The 22,161-nt window shown below is 45.9% G+C and overlaps 1 protein-coding gene across 6 annotated transcripts in view; it reads right to left on the bottom strand.

The window, feature by feature from the left end:
- ABCC12 (ATP binding cassette subfamily C member 12) overlaps window positions 1–17,115 on the bottom strand; it is a 79,000-nt gene extending 61,885 nt beyond the window's left edge. For 2 of the 6 annotated variants that reach the window (XM_029076267.2, XM_029076270.2), the window contains exons 1-7: window positions 16,838–17,077; window positions 11,540–11,768; window positions 10,612–10,767; window positions 6,131–6,278; window positions 3,916–4,149; window positions 3,420–3,593; window positions 1,600–1,747 (exon numbers count right to left, since the gene is read on the bottom strand). In XM_029076267.2, the coding sequence (XP_028932100.1) occupies window positions 1,600–1,747; window positions 3,420–3,593; window positions 3,916–4,149; window positions 6,131–6,278; window positions 10,612–10,767; window positions 11,540–11,658 (979 nt within the window). In that variant the 5' untranslated portion in view covers window positions 11,659–11,768; window positions 16,838–17,077. Of the gene's footprint in view, window positions 1–1,599; window positions 1,748–3,419; window positions 3,594–3,915; window positions 4,150–6,130; window positions 6,279–10,611; window positions 10,768–11,539; window positions 11,769–16,837 lie in introns of all 6 variants that reach the window. The other 4 variants (XM_039913558.1, XM_029076273.2, XM_029076269.2 and 1 more) reach the window with 4 other exon arrangements.
- Between the last annotated feature and the right edge of the window lie 5,046 nt (window positions 17,116–22,161).

The following is a 22,161-nucleotide window of genomic DNA, read 5'->3' as shown; positions in this document are numbered from 1 at the left end:
CTCTCCTGGTTCTCCTCTTACCTCTCTGGCCGATCATTCTCGGTCTCCTACGCTGGAGCCTCCTCCCCCTCCCATCCTTTAACTGTTGGAGTTCCTCAAGGGTCAGTTCTTGGCCCTCTTCTGTTCTCCATTTACACTCACTCCCTCGGTGAACTCATCCACTCTCACGGCTTTGACTACCATCTCTACGCAGATGACACACAGATCTACATCTCCGCCCCTGTCCTCTCCCCCTCCCTTCAGGCTCGCATCTCCTCCTGCCTCTGGGACGTCTCCACCTGGATGTCGGCCCGCCACCTAAAACTCAACATGAGCAAGACTGAGCTCCTCATCTTCCCTCCCAAACCCGGTCCGCTCCCAGACTTCTCTATCACCGTGGATGGCACGACCATCCTTCCCGTCCCGCAGGCCCGCAATCTCGGTGTCATCCTTGACTCGTCCCTCTCGTTCACCCCACACATCCTATCCGTTACCAAGACCTGCCGGTTTCACCTCTACAATATCGCCAAGATCCGCCCTTTCCTCTCCACCCAAACGGCTACCTTACTATTACGGGCTCTCGTTATATCCCGGCTAGACTACTGTGTCAGCCTTCTCTCTGACCTCCCTTCCTCCTCTCTCGCCCCGCTCCGGTCTATTCTTCACTCCGCTGCCCGGCTCATCTTCCTGCAGAAACGATCTGGGCATGTCACTCCCCTTCTTAAACAACTCCAGTGGTTGCCTATCGACCTCCACTCCAAACAAAAACTCCTCACTCTAGGCTTCAAGGCTCTCCATCACCTTGCCCCTTCCTACCTCTCCTCCCTTCTCTCTTTCTACCGCCCACCCCGCACGCTCCGCTCCTCTGCCGCCCACCTCCTCACCGTCCCTCGGTCTCGCCTATCCCGCCGTCGACCCCTGGGTCACGTCCTCCCGCGGTCCTGGAACGCCCTCCCTCCTCACCTCCGCCAAACTGATTCTCTTTCCCTCTTCAAAACCTTACTTAAAAATCACCTCCTCCAAGAGGCCTTCCCAGACTGAGCTCCTCTTCCCCCTCTACTCCCTCTGCCATCCCCCCTTTACTTCTCCGCAGCTAAAGCCTCATTTTCCCCTTTTCCCTCTGCTCCTCCACCTCTCCCTTCCCATCCCCACAGCACTGTACTCGTCCGCTCAACTGTATATATTTTCGTTACCCTATTTATTTTGTTAATGAATTGTACATCGCCTTGATTCTATTTAGTTGCCATTGTTTTTATGAGATGTTCTTCCCCTTGACGCTGTTTAGTGCCATTGTTCTTGTCTGTCCATCTCCCCCGATTAGACTGTAAACCCGTCAAACGGCAGGGACTGTCTCTATCTGTTGCCGACTTGTTCATCCCAAGCGCTTAGTACAGTGCTCTGCACATAGTAAGCGCTCAATAAATACTATTGAATGAATGAATGAATATTTCCCTCCTTCTGCCTTCATTATTTGTGAATAATTTTTGTCTGCCTCCCCCATCAAATTGAAAACTCCTTGATGATAGTGGTACCTTCCCAAATGCTTAGCACAATGTCTGGTCCTCAGTAGGTGCTCAATAACTACCACTGAATGATAGCTACAAGATCAGCTTTTCCCACCTTGGATGGTCTGAGTGAAAGATTCTTCCCAGGCGTACATTTTAATCAGCTTGATGCAGGTTAAAATCTCATTCATGATTTGCACTCTCCTGTCAGTCACAGAAATGGCTGATCTCCGAAAGCCCGAATTAAGCTTGGCCATAAACATCTGCAATAAAGATGGAAAATGACGAAAATGTCTCCTCCTAAGAGGGACCCTTAATGGTAACTGGAATACAACCAAAGTAGCCCTCTATAGGGAACAGACCCCCTTCTGATGTTTTGGCCAAAAGAGTTTCTGGGAACCATGTCCAGGCAGCTGAAAATGGGAAACTAATTACACAAGCTACACACTCAGAGCCAAGTTTCATTATGGCCATCTTCCCGAGGGTTGCCTCCTCCAGCACTTTCTTTGACTCTTCTCCTCGAATTTAACGGTGTCTGTGGGCCCTTGTTTCTTACAGCCTCTTTGTTATTTTTTATGGAATGTGTAGGGTGCTTATTATGTGTCAAGCACTGTACTAATCGCTGGGGTAGATACAATCTAATCAGAATGAAAATAGATAAGTTATCTGAGGCACAGAGCAGTTAAGGAATTTGCCCAAGGTCACAGAGCAGACAGGTGGCGGAGATGCGTTTGTATCTTTTTTGCCCTCAACAGATCATTAGAAATCATTTTATTATTAATCCTTTGGTGATTATGACTTCTGCAATTGCTATTCAGCATTCATTCAGTCAAATTTATTGAGCACTTACTGTGTGCAAAGCACTGTATTAAGCACTTGGGCGAGTACAATGTAGCCATAGACACATTTCCTGCCCAAAAAGAGCTCCAGTCTGAAGACAAGCTTACGTTCTAGAGCAACAACTCTTGTCTTCAGAGCTGTTGTCTTGGATGAACAAGAGGCTGGATTATTTTTCTGTTTTCTTAGGACCTAGAGGCCTTTTAATGGGTTTTAATTTTTAATAGATTTTCTATTTGGAAAATATAATGCACTTCATGGGTTCAGCAGCAAACATGCAAAACTTTTTACTGCTGATCTGATTATCTTGTATCTCTCCTGGCTCTTGGTACAGGGGTGGGCACATAGTATACTTATCAAAATATATTAATAATAATAAGTTTGTAGCCACAGAGGCCAGTCTTCCTTAATCAATCCAATCTCATCTGATGATCTACCGAGAGGAGGCTAAGACCAAGTAGTTTCACTGATTTTGAGGTAATGCTGTACCAGTATGGTTTCTGAAACAGACATGAGAGTAACTTTGATAAAAGCCCTAATGGTCTACTTTCAGGAGTTTCCTGAAACATGTGGCAAATGTATATATTCACCCAGTTCAACATGCTCCATGCAGGTCACCAAGCCTGCTTTCTTTAGAAGTTCACAATGTCAATAATAATAATAATTATGGTATTTTTAAGCACTTGTTATTTGCCAGGCACTGTACTAAGCAATGGGGTGGATATAAGCAAACAGGGTTGGACATGGTTCCTAGTCCCATGAGGGGCTCATAGTCTCAGTCCTTATTTTGCAGATAAAGTAACTGAGGCTCAGAGAAGTGAAGTGACTTCCCAAATGTCACATAGCAGACAAATGGTGAAGCTGGGATTAGAATCCATGACCTTCTGACTCCCAGGCCCATGTTCAATCCACTACACCATGCTGCTTCTATGATAAGGGAAATGGGTGGGGTGTAGAATATGAAAGGATGGGTTAACCTCTCTGGAGTGGAAGGGGAAAAAAGACAGGGCTTCCCCCAAAATGAAATGTTCCAATATGTTTTTGTTTGTTCATTTGACTGATACGACAACAAATTAGGAGGGCGATTGATCCTCTTACCTGAATGGGGATGAATGCCACATACACAAATGTCCCAATGAGAGCTGTAGAACCCAAAATGGCACAGGAGTACACGGAGCAAGCCATTATGAGGATAGGAACCGTGGCTGGCAGGGGGCAAAATAAGGTTGCTTCAAATAGGGAATAGCCATCACTTGACAAAATATTGATAACCTGAAATAAAAACAGCCAAGAGTTAGCATGACCTTAGATCGGATCCACGTTCTCTTTACCGAGGATTTTCATCGAGCAAAGAAAGGGAGGGGAAAGATTGTGTTTAACTTCACTGCGATCCATTAATTGACTCATCAGTGGTATTTACTGAGCACTTACTATGTACAGAACACTGTTCTAAGAGCTTGAGAAAGTATGATAAAACAGAATTTGCAGACACATTCCCAGCCTGTAATGAGCTTACAGTTTCACTCCAAACAAAAATGGTGAATGCCAGCCCAGGTTGTGTGAAGTTCTAATGATAATTAGGTTTCCAGCTCACCTCACCCACGGAGATGTGTGTCAGAGCCTTAAATGACACCAGATTTTCAAACACCACTGTAGAGATGGCAACTCTCAACCTGATCCCTGTGCGGTAGTTGATAGCCCAAGCCAGTGCCCAAAATGCGACTTTTGTGAATTCGGTGAGAAAAAGCGCAAAGCACAAGCCGATTCCAATGAGGAAGTTGCTGGAGCTCTTCTCGGTGTGCTCCAGGATTTTGTGAAGCAGAACAGTCTGAAAAATAGCACAAAATAAATTTTGGTACTATCCAGGTCTAGAATGTTTATCACCACCAATGATCAACACTCTTGTGTTAAATTATTGTAGAACGTCTTCCTTTTGTGAAAGACTAAAACTTGCTTATAAGGACTGGTGATCCTTAGTAGTAGTAAAGTATTTGTGGACCTGGGGTTCCCTCCCTCCCTCTATTAGATTCTAAAGTGGGGTGGTCCTGGGGTCATGCTGAGGCTCAGACTGCCTCCCACATTTTGTTTTATCCCTATCACGCTTCGCCTCAGTGGATTATCAACAGCTGGTAGTACTCATTTCTTCTAGTTCTTCAGTCTATTGTTCTTGATTCTCCCATCTCTGACACACTGCTCATTCCTTTCTCTTTGCCCAAAACCCCCTGTTGCCTCAGCTTCACCAAACCTTGTTCCTACATCCTTCAGAGTCTGCTTTAAGAGCAGCCTCCCCCAGAAAGCTAAACCTTGCACCTTCTTGGTCACTGCTTTCCCATCAGCCACTTCAGCATTACCTGCCTATTTGTTAGGGTTCTGTCATCTTATAGCTAATATTTATGTATCTCTTCTTATATAACTGTTGTATATCCATCATTTTACCATCTACTGTCTCTATTGGATGTAGGTTTCTTGAGAGGAAAGGCACAGAAGGTAGTCAAGCAGTAATGTTGACTCTGATGTTGGTCCTAGCAGTCATTTTCTCATAAAGTCAACCAGAAGTCTGTAAATAAACCTGTAAATTGAATACTGAATTTCTCTTTTACCTTTCCCAATGAAGGCAGCTCTGGAATTTTCCAGAGCCAATTTTCTACTCCTACTTTGCAACACCATTCAGGTGAAGACAAAAAATCACTGTTCTATGTACTGGGGTAGTACAAGGTAATCGGGTTGGACAGAATTGGGTTCATACTCCTTAGCCCCCATTTTTTCCAGATGGGGTGAGAGCCTGCTCTTCAAGGTGAAGTGATTGACTAGGCAGACCATCATGGGCCCAGCTAGCCTCAGAGTGCAGTAGCCTCATGCTGGGCCAGGAAAGGGATAATAAGGAGTGCCATTTCTCCACAGCCTTGCCAAGTTGAGGAGACAAAAGTAGTGCAATGGCTACCTCGGCCTCGGCCTGCCAATCTACTGCAGCTGCTGCCTCCACAGTACACCAAGGCCCTCCAACACCAACTGGGGTTTTGAGGGCTGCTGTTACCCACCTTCTCCAGCTTCTGAGCAGTCCTAGCTCTCGGCGGGACTCAAGTTGCCGAGGAAGGAGCGTGGAGCCTGAGGCAGCATTGTTGTCCCATTCTTCCCCGCTTCAAACCCTTATTGAAGGCTGATTTACTCCAAGAGTCTTTCCCTGACTCTTGCCTCTCCTTCCACTCCCTTATGTATAGCTCTGACTTTCTCCCTTTCCTCATCACACCTCCCAACCCCACAGCACTTATGTACATATCTACAATTTATTTATTTATCATAATGTATGCCTCCCCTTCTAGACTATAAGCTCATTATGGGTAGGGAATGTGTCCATTACACTGCTATACTGTACTCTCTCAAGTGCTTAGTACAGTGCTCTACCCACAGTAAGCACTCAGTAAATATGATCGACTGACTGACTGACATGGGTACGACCCCATGATGCTTTACCCTATCGACTCTAAGACCTGGTCACTGACCTTGCTCCTTCAGCTTGCCCTGACCACATTGAAAACCTCTACTAGAGGCCTGAAAATGTGGTCTCCTCGGCTTAGTTTAAGGCTCTTTCAATCTGTGCCATTTATTAAGCCCTTACCATGGCAAGAGCCCTGTTCAAACCACTTGTTCACTGCTAATCTCACCTAAGCTTTGCTAAATGAAAGTGCTTCTCAGAGGAACATAAACAATAGCTTTGTAAAAATTAGGAATTCAGACTTTGGGACATATTTCCCTGGTAAAATATAAACAAACAGTGATGAGGTTGCAGAAGGGTCGCCTAACCCACTCACCGGCCCGATGGCAGCCATAATGATGCAAATGAAGTTGGCCACTATATCCATCAGGATTCGGGTCTTCTGGAATCTCCAGATCACTCTTCGAACAGAAGCTTTCTCTGGGCCTACCCTTGCTATCTCTTCTTCCCAAAGAAAACGAAATCTGTTTGAGGAAGAAAAGTGCTTAGATTTTTCTGGTCATCAGTTTCATGGAAACATTTCTACTAATCCTCACATTTCAGGGACCAGCTGTTGTGAGGGAAATTGTTTTCCATATATATGAAGAGAGGGAGCAAGGGAGAGATGGAGCAGAGAGGGGGGGTGTTTGTTCTTCATGTGAAACATGATTCTACAGATGGCGAGATCCTCTGCATGTGTATACATGGAGTTAGAAAGACATATGCATGGTTGAAACTAGACCCAGGCCAATCTAGTATATGGCACGTAGGGAGGGGCTTGCTCCTCATGAACTGAAGCTATAGAAATTTAGAAAAATGAGAGACAGATACATGGCTAAAATATGCTAGCATAATTTTATTCTGCTTGTGTTCAGTGTAGTAGAATGAACCATGTTCGGATCAGTAATGTTGCTTCTTACCACAGTTCTGATAACAGGTGTGGGTAGTCTGAGACTCCACAGTGAGATCTGGGGAGTCTCTGTGGATTCAAATTATCAATTAATCAATCATTCGTGTTTATTGAGTGGTTACTGTGTGCAGAGCACAGTATTAAGCTCTTGAGAGAGTACAGTATAGCAGAGTTGGTAGGCTTGTTCCCTGCCTACAATGCCATGCATGATGGAGCATTACTTGACTTTCTGTAAATCATTTCTTCTCAAATGGAATAATAACTTCAGGGGCTACTAGCCGATATATGCTTCTTAATAGCCCCTTGGCTTATGACGTACTCATTTTTGGAAAATACTCTTTGGCTTGAATCACCTCAGGACCCAGCTAAAAGTAACAGGAACACAATGTAAAGGCATAAAATATCAGCAGCAATTCAGGAAGAGTCCAGAGAGAGGACTCTGTTATTTTCTGCTGTCACTGACTCCTGAATCCTTCACCCGGCCAGGCAGCACTTTCTAGAGACACAGCCACCTCCATGGATAAACAGCTCACATTTCTGGAAACCACAGAGCTGCCTCTTCAGAACAAAGCAGGTTTCTGGAACCTCTTCAATCAGTCAATCACTTGTATTTATTGAGCACTTACTGTGCAGAGTGCTGTAGTAGGCACTTGGGAGAATATAAGAAAGTTGGTAGACATTCCCTACCCATAAGGAACTCACAGTCTAGAGAGAAAGACAGACATTAAAATAATTTGCAGATATGAACATACATGCTATGGGGCTGAGAAAGTAGTGCTTAAAAATTCTTAAGGGCTTAAAAGATACAGCTCCAAGAGCAGAGTTGATGCAGAAGGAAGAGCAAGTAGAGGAAATGAGGGATTAGTTGGGGGAGGCCTCTTAAAGGAGAAGAGAGTGTAGAAGGAGGACTTTGAAGGTGGGTAGAGTGGTGGTCTGTCAGATATACAAGGAGAGGGAGTTCCAGGCCAGAGACAGGGCATGAGAAAGGGCTAGGCAGGGAGATAGATGAGTTTGAGGTATAATGATTAGGATGGCATTTAGAATGTGTGGACAGCTTGAAATTTGTCCAGCTTGAAATCAGCAAGGTAAACTAGGAGGGGGAGAGCTGATTGAGTGCCTTAAAATAATAGGAAAGGAATTTGTTTGTTGCATAGGTGGATGGGCAACTCCTGGAGGTTCTTGAGAAGTGGGGAGATGTGGACTGAACATTTTTTTAGAAAAATGATTCAGGCAGTGGAGTAAAGAGTGGATTAGAGTGGGGAGAAATGAGAAGGCAGATGCAGTACTCAAGGTGGAATATAAGTGCTTGGATCAGTGTGGTAGCAATTTGGAAGGAGAGAAAAGGGCAGATTTTGGACTTATTATAAAGGTAGAACCTACAGGATTTGTTGACTGATTGATTTTGTAGCTTGAATGAGAGAAATGAGTAGAGGATAATGTCAAGGTTATGGGCTCATGAGACAGGGAGAATGGGGTTGCCCAAAGAGAAGGGAAATTCATAGACAGGACAGAGTTTGGGTGGGAAAAGTTTCAGACAGAACTCCTCATTTTCCAGGCATGCTCAGGACCGACCTAATAAATAAGAGGTTATTAAATTGCTAAAAAATAAAATAAAAATCCTACTTTTTATAGGATGTGTTAGCCGAATATAATTCCAGGGCCATGTTTTATAATAACAACTAAAATGTAAACTCCTTCTGGGCAGGGATCCTGTCTACCAACTGTACTTATCTCTCCCAAGTGCTTAGTACAGTTTTCTGCATACAATAAGCACTCAGTAAACACCTTTGATTGATTGATCTACCTATAATAATAATGATAATAATAATCATAATAATGGTATTTGTTAAACACTTAATATATGCCAAGCACTGTTCTAAGTGCTAGAGTAGTACAAGTTAATCAGTTTGGACATAGTTCCTGTTCCACACCGGGCTCACACTCTTATTTGCCATTTTTTACATTTGAGCTAACTGAAGCACTGAGAGGTTAAGTGGCTTGGCCAAGGTCACACAGCAGACATGTGGCAGAGCTTGGACTAGAACCCATGACCTTCTGACTCCCAGGCCCATGCTCTATCCACCTTGCCATGCTGCTACGTATTCCACTATGCTATAATGAGGGTTTCTATTCTAGAGGTCCTATTCTGCTGTACCTGCTAAGAGGCCAACTCCCTTTAATAGCCATATCTTCAAGCACAGTTAATAACCGTATCTTCAAACACAGTTTCTATAAAAGCAACTAATTGGATTTCAGAGTCCTTTGTTTTATAGCTCTGACTGCAACAGAACTTCGTAATTTCCTTAATACCTTACAAAGATAATTTTGGTGAACCTGGTGGTTTCAGATGGCCACAGAAGTTGGAGACTACTCTCAAGGGACTGATAACCATCATCCCTTTCATTATCATAAATAAATCAACCACTACCAGGGCCTCAGAGAAAGTTCTGGGCCCCAAGCCCAAGGCAGCTGTTAACTTCCTCCTCAGGGAACAGTGGACAGGAGCTGTCTGCTGTGTCTCCAAACGGTGTCACATCATCATCATCATCATCACTGTCAATTAATATTTGTTGAGCGCCTGCTGTGTGCCTGGCTCTTTTCTAGGCACCCTTTTCCACACGAACTAAGCCAGCTGGCAGGTCCACCCCTCCCGAGAGTGGATTAGATGGGAGGGAGCCTGCTACCTCTTCAGAGCTACAAACCAAAGCCATTCTGGCCTGTGAGCAAAAGGGCTCTCAGGATAACTTCCTAGGCCAGCAGGGCAGTCAGCAGAGGAAGATACCAGTCAGAGAAGGAGCTAAGAATCATGGTTAGAGAGGGCTGGGGGAGGAGCTCCACGGGTCCCAGATTTCGCTTGGACTCCCAGTTTGAATAAATTGAGTTTTCTCAGGCCAGAGCCCTTTGTTGGTAGGGATTGTTTCTATCTGTTGTCGAATTGTACTTTCCAAGCGCTTAGTACAATGCTCTGAACACAGTAAGTGCTCAATAAATGATTGAATGAATGAAATAGACTATACTCACTTGCCTGATTTTCCTCCTGCCCCTCTACCCCATATTGCAGAATATATTAAGCATTTACTATGTATTAAGCACTGTGCTGGGGCAGAAGCAATTGAATTGGCTCAGACATGGTCTGCAGCCCACATGAGACTCGCTGTTTAAAGGGGAGAGAGAACAGGTATTGAAATCCCCATTCTATTGATGTGGAAACTGAAGCACAGAAATTTGAAGTGATTTGCCCAAAGTCACACAACAGGAAAGTGGCAAAACAGGAAAGTGGCAGAGCCAGGAATTAGAACCCAGATCCTCTGACTTTCAGGCTCATTCTCTTTCCACTAGGAAGCACTGATTCTCACAATATTCTCACCTCTATTTGTACATAATCTTTGCCTATCTACCTGATTAGATTTAACTTCTGGAGAGCAGAGACCCTGTGTCTTGCTTCTGTTGGACTGAGGATTTATTTAATATAGTAGTTCACGCTCAGTAAGTGCTTATTATTACTAACATCCTATTTGTTAATCAATTACTATATATCAAGAACTGTTCTAAGCACTAGGTTTGAATGCAATTTAATCAGATTGGATCCAGTGCCTGTCCCACTTGGGGTTCACTGTGTAAATAGGAGGGAGAACAAGTTTTTAATCCCCATTTTACAGTTGAGGAACTTGAGGCACAGAGGAGTTACTTGACTTGCCCCAAGTCAGATAGCAAGCAATTAGCATAACCAGGCTTAGAACTCAGGTCCTCTGACTCCCTGGTCCGTGTTCTTTCCAATAGGCCACGCTCAGAAAATTCCTCTGATGATGATGTTGATGATGGTGGTTCCAGTCAGAACCCACATAATAAATACCCTTTTAACAAGAAGCTCCAGATAACTACAGGAGTAATGCAGTGATTCCACGAACCTCCTTGCATTGGGGCCTGATCTGTCAAGATGGGATAATGGCGGTAAGGTGTCCCCAGTTAGGGTACCTCTGTACCCCTTGATCATTAGAGGCGTAAGCCACGAAAATGTTGCAAACGAGAGCAACCCTGCATCATCCACCGGATTGGAGGAAAACCTGCAACAAGAACGGTTTCAACAGGAGTTGGATGCTTGACACTGCCCTTCCCCACCACCCCCGCAATCCCCTCCAACCTCTACAGGCTGCCTCCCCGACCTCGCAGATACCAAAGAGGGATAACAACCTCGTGGGGATTTGGGAGCCTGAACTTCTCATGCAGAGGCCAGAAGACCTCTTTCTAGAGTGAGGGAGGCAATAAGTCACATCAGTCATGAATGAATTACAAGAAAAGGTCACCCTGTGGAGGAGGCAATTTGCCCTCTGAAGCACAGGAGCTGTCAGAAGCCAGTTCCTTAGCCAGCTTCAGTCCTGCTTCTCCCTCAAGGCTGCTGGTGCTCTTCTCTGCCAGCCCTCTTGACTAGCGGGTCGCTTTCATAGATGTCGTTCACCTAGGGGCTCCCCAAGGTCAGGGAAAAAACAAGGGGGAGGAAGGAAGAATACTTTTACAATTAAGTAATTGGCCTGAGGGTTCCACGTCGGTGGCATTTCCTGTAATAATGGAGGCTCTCTTAAGTCTGATTCTTGGAGAGAAGATGTGCCCTCAGGGACTCAATAATCAGCCAGAAACGTGTGAAAGGCAATGCCCAGGCTGGGGAGGCCAGGGCAAAAAAGAGGAAGGAGGACATTAGCAAAGAGTCACAGCCGCAGCTCTCATGACTGAAGTCTCCCAGGTGGATGCTGTGGACACTCCATCACTTCCGGTCCTCCATCTCAATAGAAACCTACTCCCAAAACCTCTGGGTTTGAAGCTGGAATCTGTAGCACTTACTTGGCCCAGGGACGCAAGGGGATGAGGGTTTTTAAGCCGGAGTCATAACGCTCAGAGAAGGATCTCCGATGGTTCTTCTTGTCCAGGTCAGAGATCAGGTAAGGCCCAGCTCCAACCATGATGACTGCGTCCGGGCCTCTGGCTCGCTTTCCTGTTCCAGCTGGAGTGAAAACCTCCCTGTCAGCTCCACCTGATTTCGGCCTTCAGGCCTCTCAGTCAGGGCAGCCTCCTGCTCGGCATATAATTAATACTAATTCATAAAAATGATCTTTATTAAGCATTTGTTATGAACCAAGTATTACACTAAGCACAGGGGTAGATACAAAATCTACAGGCTGGATGCAACCCCAGTCCCTGTGGGGCTCACAGTCTAAGTAACAGGGGCTAGGAATCAATTCCTATTTTACAGATGAGGAAACTGAGGGACAGAGCAGGTTACACAGGCAAATAGCAGAGCTGGGTTAAGAAGCAAGGTCCTCTGACTCCCAGGCCCATGATCTTTCCGCTAGGCTGTACTGCTTTTAGCTGGAAATTGTATATGCCTTCCTTTCCCCTTTAAAAGTTAGACCTTCCCCTCTCTTCTTTGACTCTTCCTAGCACTCATAATAGTCTTCTAAACTAAGTCCACATGGCACCCCTACTTCCCTTCAAATACCGCCTAAAAGCCTGTTTCCTCCAGGAAGCCTTTTATTCAGTGTAAGTAGGAGGCAAGACACTTCCTTGCTCTTTTTTTATGAAATTTAAGTTCTTTCTATGTTCCAGGTATTGTACTAAGTGCTGGGGTAGATACAAGCTAATCAGGTTGGAGACGGTCCCTGTCCCAAATGGGGTTCACAGGTTTAATCTCCTTTTTACATATCAGATAACTGAGGCACAGAGAACTGAAGCGAATTGCCCAAGTCACACAGCAGACAAATGGTGGAGCCGGGCTTAGAACCCAGGTCCTTCTGACTTCCAGACCCATGCTCTATCCACTAGGCCATGCTGCTCTTGTTTACTCTCCCATCTTCGTGCACTGAGTATGGTCGTTCACCAGTTTTTATTTTGAACCCCCAGCTCTCTCTGCCTCACCTCCTACCTTCGGTCCCACAACTAAGAAATAGTCCTTGTGTTAAGGGGGCCGAAGAGGGGAATGTGATGTTTCTAGGGTAAGGAAGGGGGTCAAGGGTTCCCCTGATGACACACTCTAGGTTTTGCAGATTTTCACAAAGAACATTTTGTGTGAACTTGGGATGTCGCCTTGATACAACCCATAGTCTACGTAAGGTATACAACGTATTGTCGGTTGCTTAGCAAAGAGGTGCCTGGAGATCTCTAGTGCTATTCGGGGCCACCTCAATCCCACATTCTTTATGTTTGTGCTTGGAAATAAGGACTTTTAAGTTTCCATCACATGCTTTTTTGATGTGAAGTTCCTGATGGGGAGTCCTACCCCTGGCTTATTTTCTGGAGCTACTCTAGCATGTCGCCCCAAGAGTTCGCTGACCACTGACCAATTTTAGCTCCAGTGTGATGCTGAGATGTACAAAACAGGAGCCTCAAGGGGAGAAACCTTTCCCAGGGCCAGTAAGGCTCTTTCTTTGCTAGCCCTTTCTAGAGATCACTATTTGAGGCCCTGTTCAGTCACCTCTTCCCTCGTCCTACTGTTTTACCTGTCTTGGGCCCCAGTCAGGTGCTAATCTCGATAGGAAATTGGTTCTGGTTTGTAACCCGAGGCCCTTTCTCCTTACCTACTTGGGATTACTGCCGGAGGCTTTGGATCACTGGAAACAGAGCTGTGCTTGCTAAACTTGGCAATGCCCCCAAAATGGAACTTTTTCATCAGGGAGCCTGAAGTGACAGCTTTGGCTAACATCTCTCTCCAGTCTGTCACTCTTCCAAAAGGCTGGAGTGAGAAGCTGTCTCACGTCAAAAATATCTTTTGCTGCCAGCCAGCTGGATGGGTGGGGGAGTGAATACAAGTAGGAGCCAGCCCAGAGATACTTGTCCCTCTCCTCCAAGAGCCGAGCCAATGGACTATTTTCTCAACTGCTTGAGGATGAAAGGCTCATCGTCGTCCAACACCCTGATTCCAGACACAACTGCTCTTTCAAGACCTTTTGTTTGCCTTTGTGGGACTAAGTGCTTAGTACAATATTCTGCACACAGCTCTCTATGGGCAGAGAATGTGTCTGTTCTTTGTTATATTGTACTTTCCCAAGCACATAGATAAGTTCTTTGCACACAGTTAAGTGCTCAGTAAATATGATTAATTGAATGAAATGAATGAACGATAAGCACTCGATGAGTACCATTGCTCCTGAGGTCTAACCTGAGTCCCTGTTGCTGTGGCTTTAGTCCACTTCCTCTTCTTCTGTTCTCGGTGGAGTTAGGGAGAGTTGGTCATATCTCTGAAATCATGCCATTTGGTGTATCTAGAGACTAGTAGCTATATCACCTCTTTCCTCTCAGTCTTGTCTTGCTTTTAAGTGCTCTTGTTTCTCTCAAGGTTTGGGAGGTTTAGCAGCCTGTCATGTCACAATTTCACAACTTTTCAGTCTTCCTCATGGGGAGCTTCCTCTGAGCCAAAGAGGGAAAGTGCGTTTTCTGGGTCATTCATTCATTAATTCATTCAATCATATTTATTCAGCGTTTATTGCATGCAAAGCACTGTACTAAGTGCTTGAGAGAGTACAATATAACAACAGACACATTCCCTGCCCACAATGAGTCTAGAGGGCTCTTCTCAGGACAAGAAGAGTGTGGGGACATCATTTTTCAGAAGAAAATTCCATTTGGGCCCTAAATTGGCTCAGGGCCACACCTCAGGGCACTAGCCTGTTGTTAGACATAATGAGTCAGGCAGACAAAGTCATGTTCCACTGGTCCCACTTCCACACCTGCCCTCGAATCCCTGACTTTCATTCAATCATATTTATTGAGGGCTTACTGTGTGCAAAACACTGTACTAAGCACTTTCTGATCCCCTTTTTCAGATGAGGTAACTGAGCACAGAAAAGTGCACTCCTTTCTGATCTCCCAACCTCCTGCCCCTCCCCACTTCAGTCTATACGTCACTCTGCTGCCCGGATTATCTTTCTACAGAAACGCTCTGAGCATATCACAGCCCTCCTCAAAAATCTCCAGTGATTACCTATTAACCTTCTTATCAAGCAATAACTCCTCACTCCATCACCTGTCCCCCTCCTACCTCACCTCCCTTCTCTCCTACAGCCCAGCCTGCACACTCTGCTCCTCTGGTGCTAACTTTCTCACTGTGCCTCGTTCTCACCTGTCCCGTTGTTGAACCCTGGCCTATGTCCTACCTCTGGCCTGGAATGCCCTCGCTCCTCGCATCCACCAAACTAACTCTCTTTCCCTCTTCAAAGCCCTACTGAGAGCTCACCTCCTCCAGAAGGCCTTCCCAGACTAAGCCCCCCTTTTCCTCTTCTCCTCCTCCCCTCCCCATTGCCCTGACTCCCTCCCTCTGCTCTACCCCCCTCCTCACCCCCCAGCACTGGTATATACATGTATGTATTTATTATTCTATTTATTTTATTAATGATGTGTAGATATTTATAATTCTATTTATTTATATTGATGCTATTGATGCCTGTTTACTTGCTTTGTTTTGTTTTTGCTGTCTGTCTTCCCCCTTCTAGACTGTGAACCCATTGTTGGTAGGGATTGTCTCTATTTGATGCTGAATTGTACTTTACAGGCAGTTAGTACAGTGCTTTACACACAGTAAGCGCTCAATATGACCGAATGAATGAATGAATGCACTTGGGAGAGTACAATACAACAATAAACAGACACATTTCCTGCCACAATGAGCTGATGTCATTCTCACCTGCCTGATGAGCACAGAGCCTCTCAGCTTTCAACAGGGAGCAATGCAGCCAGGAGCCACCCCCTCTCCCCCCGCCCCCAAGAAAGAAGTAATAATAATAATAATAATAATGTTGGTATTTGTTAAGCACTTACTATGTGCAGAGCACTGTTCTAAGCGCTGGGGTAGATACAGGGTAATCAGGTTGTCCCACGTGAGGCTCACAGTTAATCCCCATTTTACAGATGAGGTAACTGAGGCCCAGAGAAGTTATATGACTTGCCCACAGTCACACAGCTGAGAAGTGGCAGAGCCGGGATTCGAACCCATGACTGCTGACTCCCAAGCCCGTGCTCTTTCCACTGAGCCACGCTGCTTCTCATGGCAGCCCTGCGTTGGCTCCCTAAGCCCAAACTTTGAAAGACCTAAGTTGGGGTGAGTTACTTTGGCAATATAATTGTAGCATTTGTTGAACTCTATGTGCCTAAGCACTATATTAAGCACTGGGATAGATACAAAGCCTGTCAAACGGCAGGGACTGTCTCTATCTGTTGCCGACTTGTTCATTCCAAGCGCTTAGTACAGTGCTCTGCACATAGTAAGCGCTCAATAAATGCTATTGAATGAATGAATGAATACAAAATAATCAGTAATAATAGCTCATCGAGTTCACAGTCTAAATAGGAAGAGAAGAAGCACAGCCTAGTGGATAGAGCACGGGCCTGGGAGTCACAAGGACCTAGGTTCTGCCACTTGTCTGCTGAGTGACCTCGGGCAAATCAGTTGACTTTTTTGTGCCTCAGTTACGTCATCTCAAAAAGGAGACTAAGATTGTGAGCCCTATGTGGGATAGGTACTGTGTCCAACTTAATCTGCTTGTATCTTAGTTCAGTGTCTGGCACTGGGTAAGCACTTTAGAAATACCATTAAAAAACAAAAGGCCAGAGAGAGTCAGTTACAGCAAGGTAGGATAGCATTTCCAGGGGAATGGAGTGATCAACAGCGTAGAAGTCAACAAAGTGGTGAAGGAGACTGAGGACAGAGAAGAATCCACAGAGACAGACACACTTACCCACACGGATATCCGAAGCTCAAAGGCTCCAGCAGAAGGTACGTGATAAAATAGCCCCTGCCTCAGTTGCCATTGCCTGGCCAAATTTCCCTGAACAGATTCTGCTAGAGCCAGAGGAGGCAATAAATGGGCCACAGGAATTGGGATAAAGGTGGCAGAGGTGGCTGGCTTGAGGTAAGGGGAAAGTAATCAGCCAGACTCAGCTACTCTCACCACAGCTTTGATCTTCTGCCAAGTTGGTGGCGGAAGGGAGGGGATCGTGTTAGAGCCCTAGTCCTCCAAACCAATCACCATCTGGGATACTATTGCTAGATTTCTTACAAACAACAAGAACCCTAACCTTTTCTGCTATCAGAGAGACTGTGACCATCCAACAGTAATAAATATGACAGAGAATAAAGTCAGTGATTCTTACCTGGAGAGAAAAACCAGGCCCAGGAGGAAGCAATGGGCCAGGGAACTAGGTTGAAAGGAAGGAGAGGGAGGCTCGTGATGGCCGAAAGCCAGTCTTACATGGAAGAAGTGCTTGAGAAGTGTTTTTGATCCTTCTCTCTCTCTCCTCTGTTCTCAGGCCCTCTCCTCCCAGAACCAAGACCCCCGGTCCCGTCCTCCCCAACTGCCCCTTTCAACTGCCGTTCCCATCCCCACTCTGAACATCAACATTCCCTTCTGTCCTATTAAAGGGGCATTAGCCACCACTCCCCTTTCAGGCCCCCAGCGGGGTCCCTCAGGACCTGTACCCCACTACAATCTCTGGAGCAAATCTCCAGTAAAATCCAGGCCAGGCTCCCCCTTCTGCAATGTTACAAAGGGCCCATTTCCTCTAAACAGACTTCCCAGACCATCTGCCACTACTCACTCCATGTACCCCAGTAATCTCTTAACAGTTCTGGGTGGCTCTGTAAACTATGTAATCATAATTAATAATGATTATGGTACTTATTAAGCTCTTACTATGTGCCAAGAACTGTTCTAAGCGCTGGGGAAGATGAAAGTTAATCAGGTTGAACACAGTCCCTGTCCCACATGGGGCTTATACTCTAAATCCCCATTTTGCAGATGAGGTAACTGAGGTCTGGAGAAGTTAAGTGACTTGCCCAAGGTCATACAGCAGACACGTGGTGAAGCCGGGATTAGAACCCATGGTCTTCTGACTGCCAGGCCTTCTGACTTACAGAGCCACCTAGAACTGTTAAGAGATTTCTGGAGTACTTGGAGTGAGTAGTGGCAGGTAGTCTGGGAAGTCTGTTTAGAGGAAGTGGACCCTTTGTAAGATTGCGGAAGGGGGAACCTGGCTTGGATTTTACTGGAAATTTACTCCAGAGATTGTAGTGGAGTTCAGGTCCTGAGGGACCCCACTGGGGGGCTGAAAGGGGAGTCGGGGCTAGTGCCCCTTTAACAGGACAGGAGGGAATGTTGATGATATACATTAGGCCAAGCTGCTTCTATGCTTTGCTGATCTGTTCTCTCAGTCAACTTTTCAGTCGCGGCCTTAGGTCTAGTTGTACCCACCCTGTACAGCAGTGCCTAGTACACTGCTGAAAAAGTGAGTCTCAAAGAAATTTTCTCTTTCATGACTACAGACTCTACCCACTACCGTTGTCATCAATCCATGCAGCAAGCAAACCTGGGATCTGGATCATAGGGTGTGGGAGGCTCAACAGAACCTAGCACCACTGCTGAATAAACCCACCAAGCACCATCCTGCTGGCCATAATGATCGTATTGGTATTTGTTAAGTGCTTACTATGTGCCTGCACTAAGCGCTGGAGCGGATACGAGCAAATTGAGTTGGACAGAGTCCCTGTCCCATGTGTGGCTCCCAGTCTCAATCCCCATTTTACAGATGAGGTAACTCAGGTGCAGAGAAGTGAAGTGACATGCTCAAGTTCACACATCAGACAAGTGGCAGAGCCAGGATTAGAACCCATGACCTTGTGACTCCTAGGTGCGTACTCTCTCTACTAGGCCATGTTGCCTCTCAGGATGATTCTTTGTGTGACTGTGGGCAAGTCACTTAACTTCTCTGTGACTCAGTGACCTCATCCCTAAAATAATAATAATAATGTTGGTATTTGTTAAGCACTTACTGTGTGCAGAGCACTGTTCTAAGCACTGGGGTAGATACAGGGTCATCAGGTTGTCCCACGAGAGGCTCACAGTTAATCCCCATTTTACAGATGAGGTACCTGAGGCCCAGAAAAGTGAAGTGACTTGCCCACAGTCACACAGCTGACAAGTGGCAGAGCCTAGATTTCAACCCATGACCTCTGACTCCCAAGCCCGGGCTCTTTCTACTGAGCCATGCTGCTTCTCTAAAATGGGGATTAAGACTGTGAGCCTCACATGAGACAACCTGATTATTCTGTATCTACCCCAGTGCTTTAAACAGTGCTCTGCACATAGTAAGCGCTTAACAAATACCAACATTATTATTATTATTATTATTTCTTCTGTAAGCATAAGTGAAGTCAGAGAAGAAGCATGGCCTAGTGGAAAAAGCATGAGCCTAAGAGTCAGGGCACCTAGGTGCTAATCCTGGCTTTGTCCCTTGAATGCTGTGTGACCTTGGGAAAGTCACTTAATTTCTCTGGGCCTCACTGTCCTCATCTGCAAAATGGAGAGTCACTACCTGTTCTCCCTCCTACTTAGGTTGCGATCCCCATTTGGATCCCAATGATCTTGTATCTATCCCAGTGCTTAGTACGGTGCTTGGCGCATGACAAAAACCACCATGCCACAGTGCAAGCAGGCAGCCTGAGATCTATCTTTCAGTCATTCAGTTGGTGGGAAGCAGCAGCTGAGCATGTGAGCATCTGCCATCTGATCAGCCACACTTAGAAAGAAATCATTCATATTCCAACCTGGCATATTCACTCTTCTACCTATTTTGATCTGTATTCTTCCTCCTGCTGTTACTCTTTGTAAATAATGTTGGGTGGTTATCTTTCCCGTTAGTTTGTAAGCTCCATTATGGAGGAGAATGGGTATTTTGCTTCCTTCGTACTCTCACAAACAGTACAGTGTGTTGAAATCAGGAGGCATCCAATCAATACCGTTACGACAACTACCATTAGACTATGAGCCCGTCATTTAGACTGTGAGCCTGTCATTGGGCGGGGATTGTCTCTAACTGTTGCCGAACTGTACATTCCAAGTGCTTAGTACAGTGCTCAACTCCTCACTCTAGGCTTCAAGGCTCTCCATCACCTTGCCACTTCCTACCTCTCCTCCCTTCTCTCTTTCTACTGCCCTGCCACCCCACACACTCCGCTCCTCTTCCACCCACCTCCTCACCGTCCCTCAGTCTCGCCTATCCCGCAGTCGACCCTTGGGCCATGTCCTCCCGCGGTTCTGGAATGCCCTCCCTCCTCACCTCCGACAATCCAGTTCTCTTCCCCTCTTCAAATCTCTACTTAAAGCTCACCTCCTCCAAGAGGCCTTCCCAGACTGAGCTCCCCCCTTTTCTTCCCTCTGCTCCCTCTACCCACCCTTCACCTCTCCGCAACTAAACCCTCTTCGCCCCCCTTTCCCTCTCCTCCTCCCCCTCTCCCGTCCCACCCCCTCAGCACTGTTCTCGTCCGCTCAACTGTATATATCTTCATCACCCTATTTATTTTGTTTATTTTGTTTAATGAGATGTACATCACCCTGATTCTATTTATTTGCCATTGTTTTTATGAGATGTTCTTCCCCTTGACTCTATTTATTGCCACTGTTCGTGTCTGCCTGTCTCCCCCGATTAGACTGTAAGCCCATCAAAGGGCAGGGACTGTCTCTATCTGTTGCCGACTTGTACATTCCAAGCGCTTAGTACAGTGCTCTGCACATAGTAAGCACTCAATAAATGCTATTGAATGAATGAATGAATGCTCTGCACATAGTAAGCGCTCAATAAATACTATTGAATGAATTACTGCTGCTGCTACTATTAATAACCTGTAAGGGAAAAGCTAGAGAAAGGAACCTGCTCTCTTCTATTTGTGTGTTCAGTGAGAAAGATATTGCCTTTTCAGATGCAAGCACGGAAAAAGGTGATATTTCACCATCACCAGAATCGTCTTCAATATAATACACATAAACCCAAACACACAATATTAATAATTCCTTAAAGGCAAGGATGTGGGTCCTCCTCTGCCTCCCATCCCCTAAGTGTGGGATCCCTCAGAGCTCAGTTCTGGATCCCCTTCTATTTTCCACCTTCACCCACTTCTTTGGAGAACTCATTCGCTCTCATGGCTCCAGTTACCATCTCTGGGATGATGATTCCCAAATCTACTTCTCCAGCTCTGACCTTTCTCTTTCTTTGCAGTCACACATTTCCTCCTGCCTTCAGGATATCTCTACCTGGATATCCCACTGACATCTCAAACTTAACATGTCCAAACCAGAACTCCTCATCTTCCCACCTGACACTTGCTCTCCCCCACGACTTTCCTGCACTGTGAACTGCTGTCCTTCCTGTCTCGCAATCCCGTGACCATGGCCTTTTCCTTGATTCATCTCTCTCATTCAACCTATTGGTGGGTCATGTCAATTCTACCTTCGAAACGTTGCAAGGGTCCACCCTTTCCTCTTGATCCAAACTGCTGCAGCACTGATCCAAGAAGGGCCTGGGAGTCAGGAGGACCTGGGTTCATTCATTCACTCATTTATTTATTCAATCATATTTATTGAGCACTTACTGTGTGCAGAACACTGTACTAAGCACTTGGGAAACTACAATATAGCCATAGAGACAATCCCTGCCCACAACGAGCTCACTGTCTAGAGGGCAGGGGGATATGGACATCAATACAAGTAAACTGACATCAATATAAATAAATAAAATTATAGAAATATGCATAAGTGCTGTGGGGCAGGGAGAGGGGAGAAGAGCAAATGGAACGAGTCAGGGTGATGTGGAAGGGAGTGGGAGATGAGGAAAAGTGAAGCTTAGCCTGGGAAGGTCTATTGGAGAAGATGTACCTTCAGTAAGGCTTTGAAGAGGGGGAGAGTAATTGTTTGGCATATTTGAGGAGGGAGGGTGTTCCAGGCCAGAGATAGTATGTGGGCTAGGGGTCGGTGGTGAGACAGGCGAGATCGAGCCATAGTGAGAAGGTTAGCACCAACAGAGCGAAGTGTGCAGGCTGGGTTGTAGGAGAAAAGCGAGGTGAGGTAGGAGGGGGGCAAGGTAATGGACTGCTTTAAAGCCATTGGTGAGATGTTTTTGTTTGGTATGGAGTTGGGTAGACAACAACTGGAGATTTTTGAGGAGGGGGTGGGGGTGACACATCCTGAACGTTTCTGTAGAAAGGGGTTCAGAAAGAGGTTCTGTAGAACCGGGTTCTAATCCCAGTTCAGGCACTTGTCTGCTGGGTGACCTTGGGCAAGTCACTTCACTTTTCTCAGCTTCAGTTACCTCATCTGTAAATTGGGGATTAAGACTGTGAGCCCCACATGGGACAGGGACTTTGTCCAACCTTATTAACTTGTATCTACCCCCAGGACTTAGAACAATGCCTGACATATAGTAGGCACTTACCAGATACTATAAAGAGCACTTTTCCTATCCCACCTTGTGTACTGCATCAGCTTCCTTGCTGACCTCCCTGCCTCCTGTCTCCCTCCACTCTAGACCATGCTTCGCTCTGCTGCCCACATCATTTTTCTGAGGAACCAATCCAAGTTTCCTGTTTCTCCATTCCTCAGGAACCTCCAGTGATTGCCCATCCACCTCCGCATCAAATGCAGACTCCT

The sequence above is a fragment of the Ornithorhynchus anatinus genome, chromosome 11 (assembly GCF_004115215.2).
Source record: "Ornithorhynchus anatinus isolate Pmale09 chromosome 11, mOrnAna1.pri.v4, whole genome shotgun sequence".
Taxonomy (NCBI): domain Eukaryota; kingdom Metazoa; phylum Chordata; class Mammalia; order Monotremata; family Ornithorhynchidae; genus Ornithorhynchus; species Ornithorhynchus anatinus.
The sequence above is the reverse complement of the archived record's forward strand: the minus strand, read 5'-3'. Positions and strand labels throughout refer to the sequence as shown.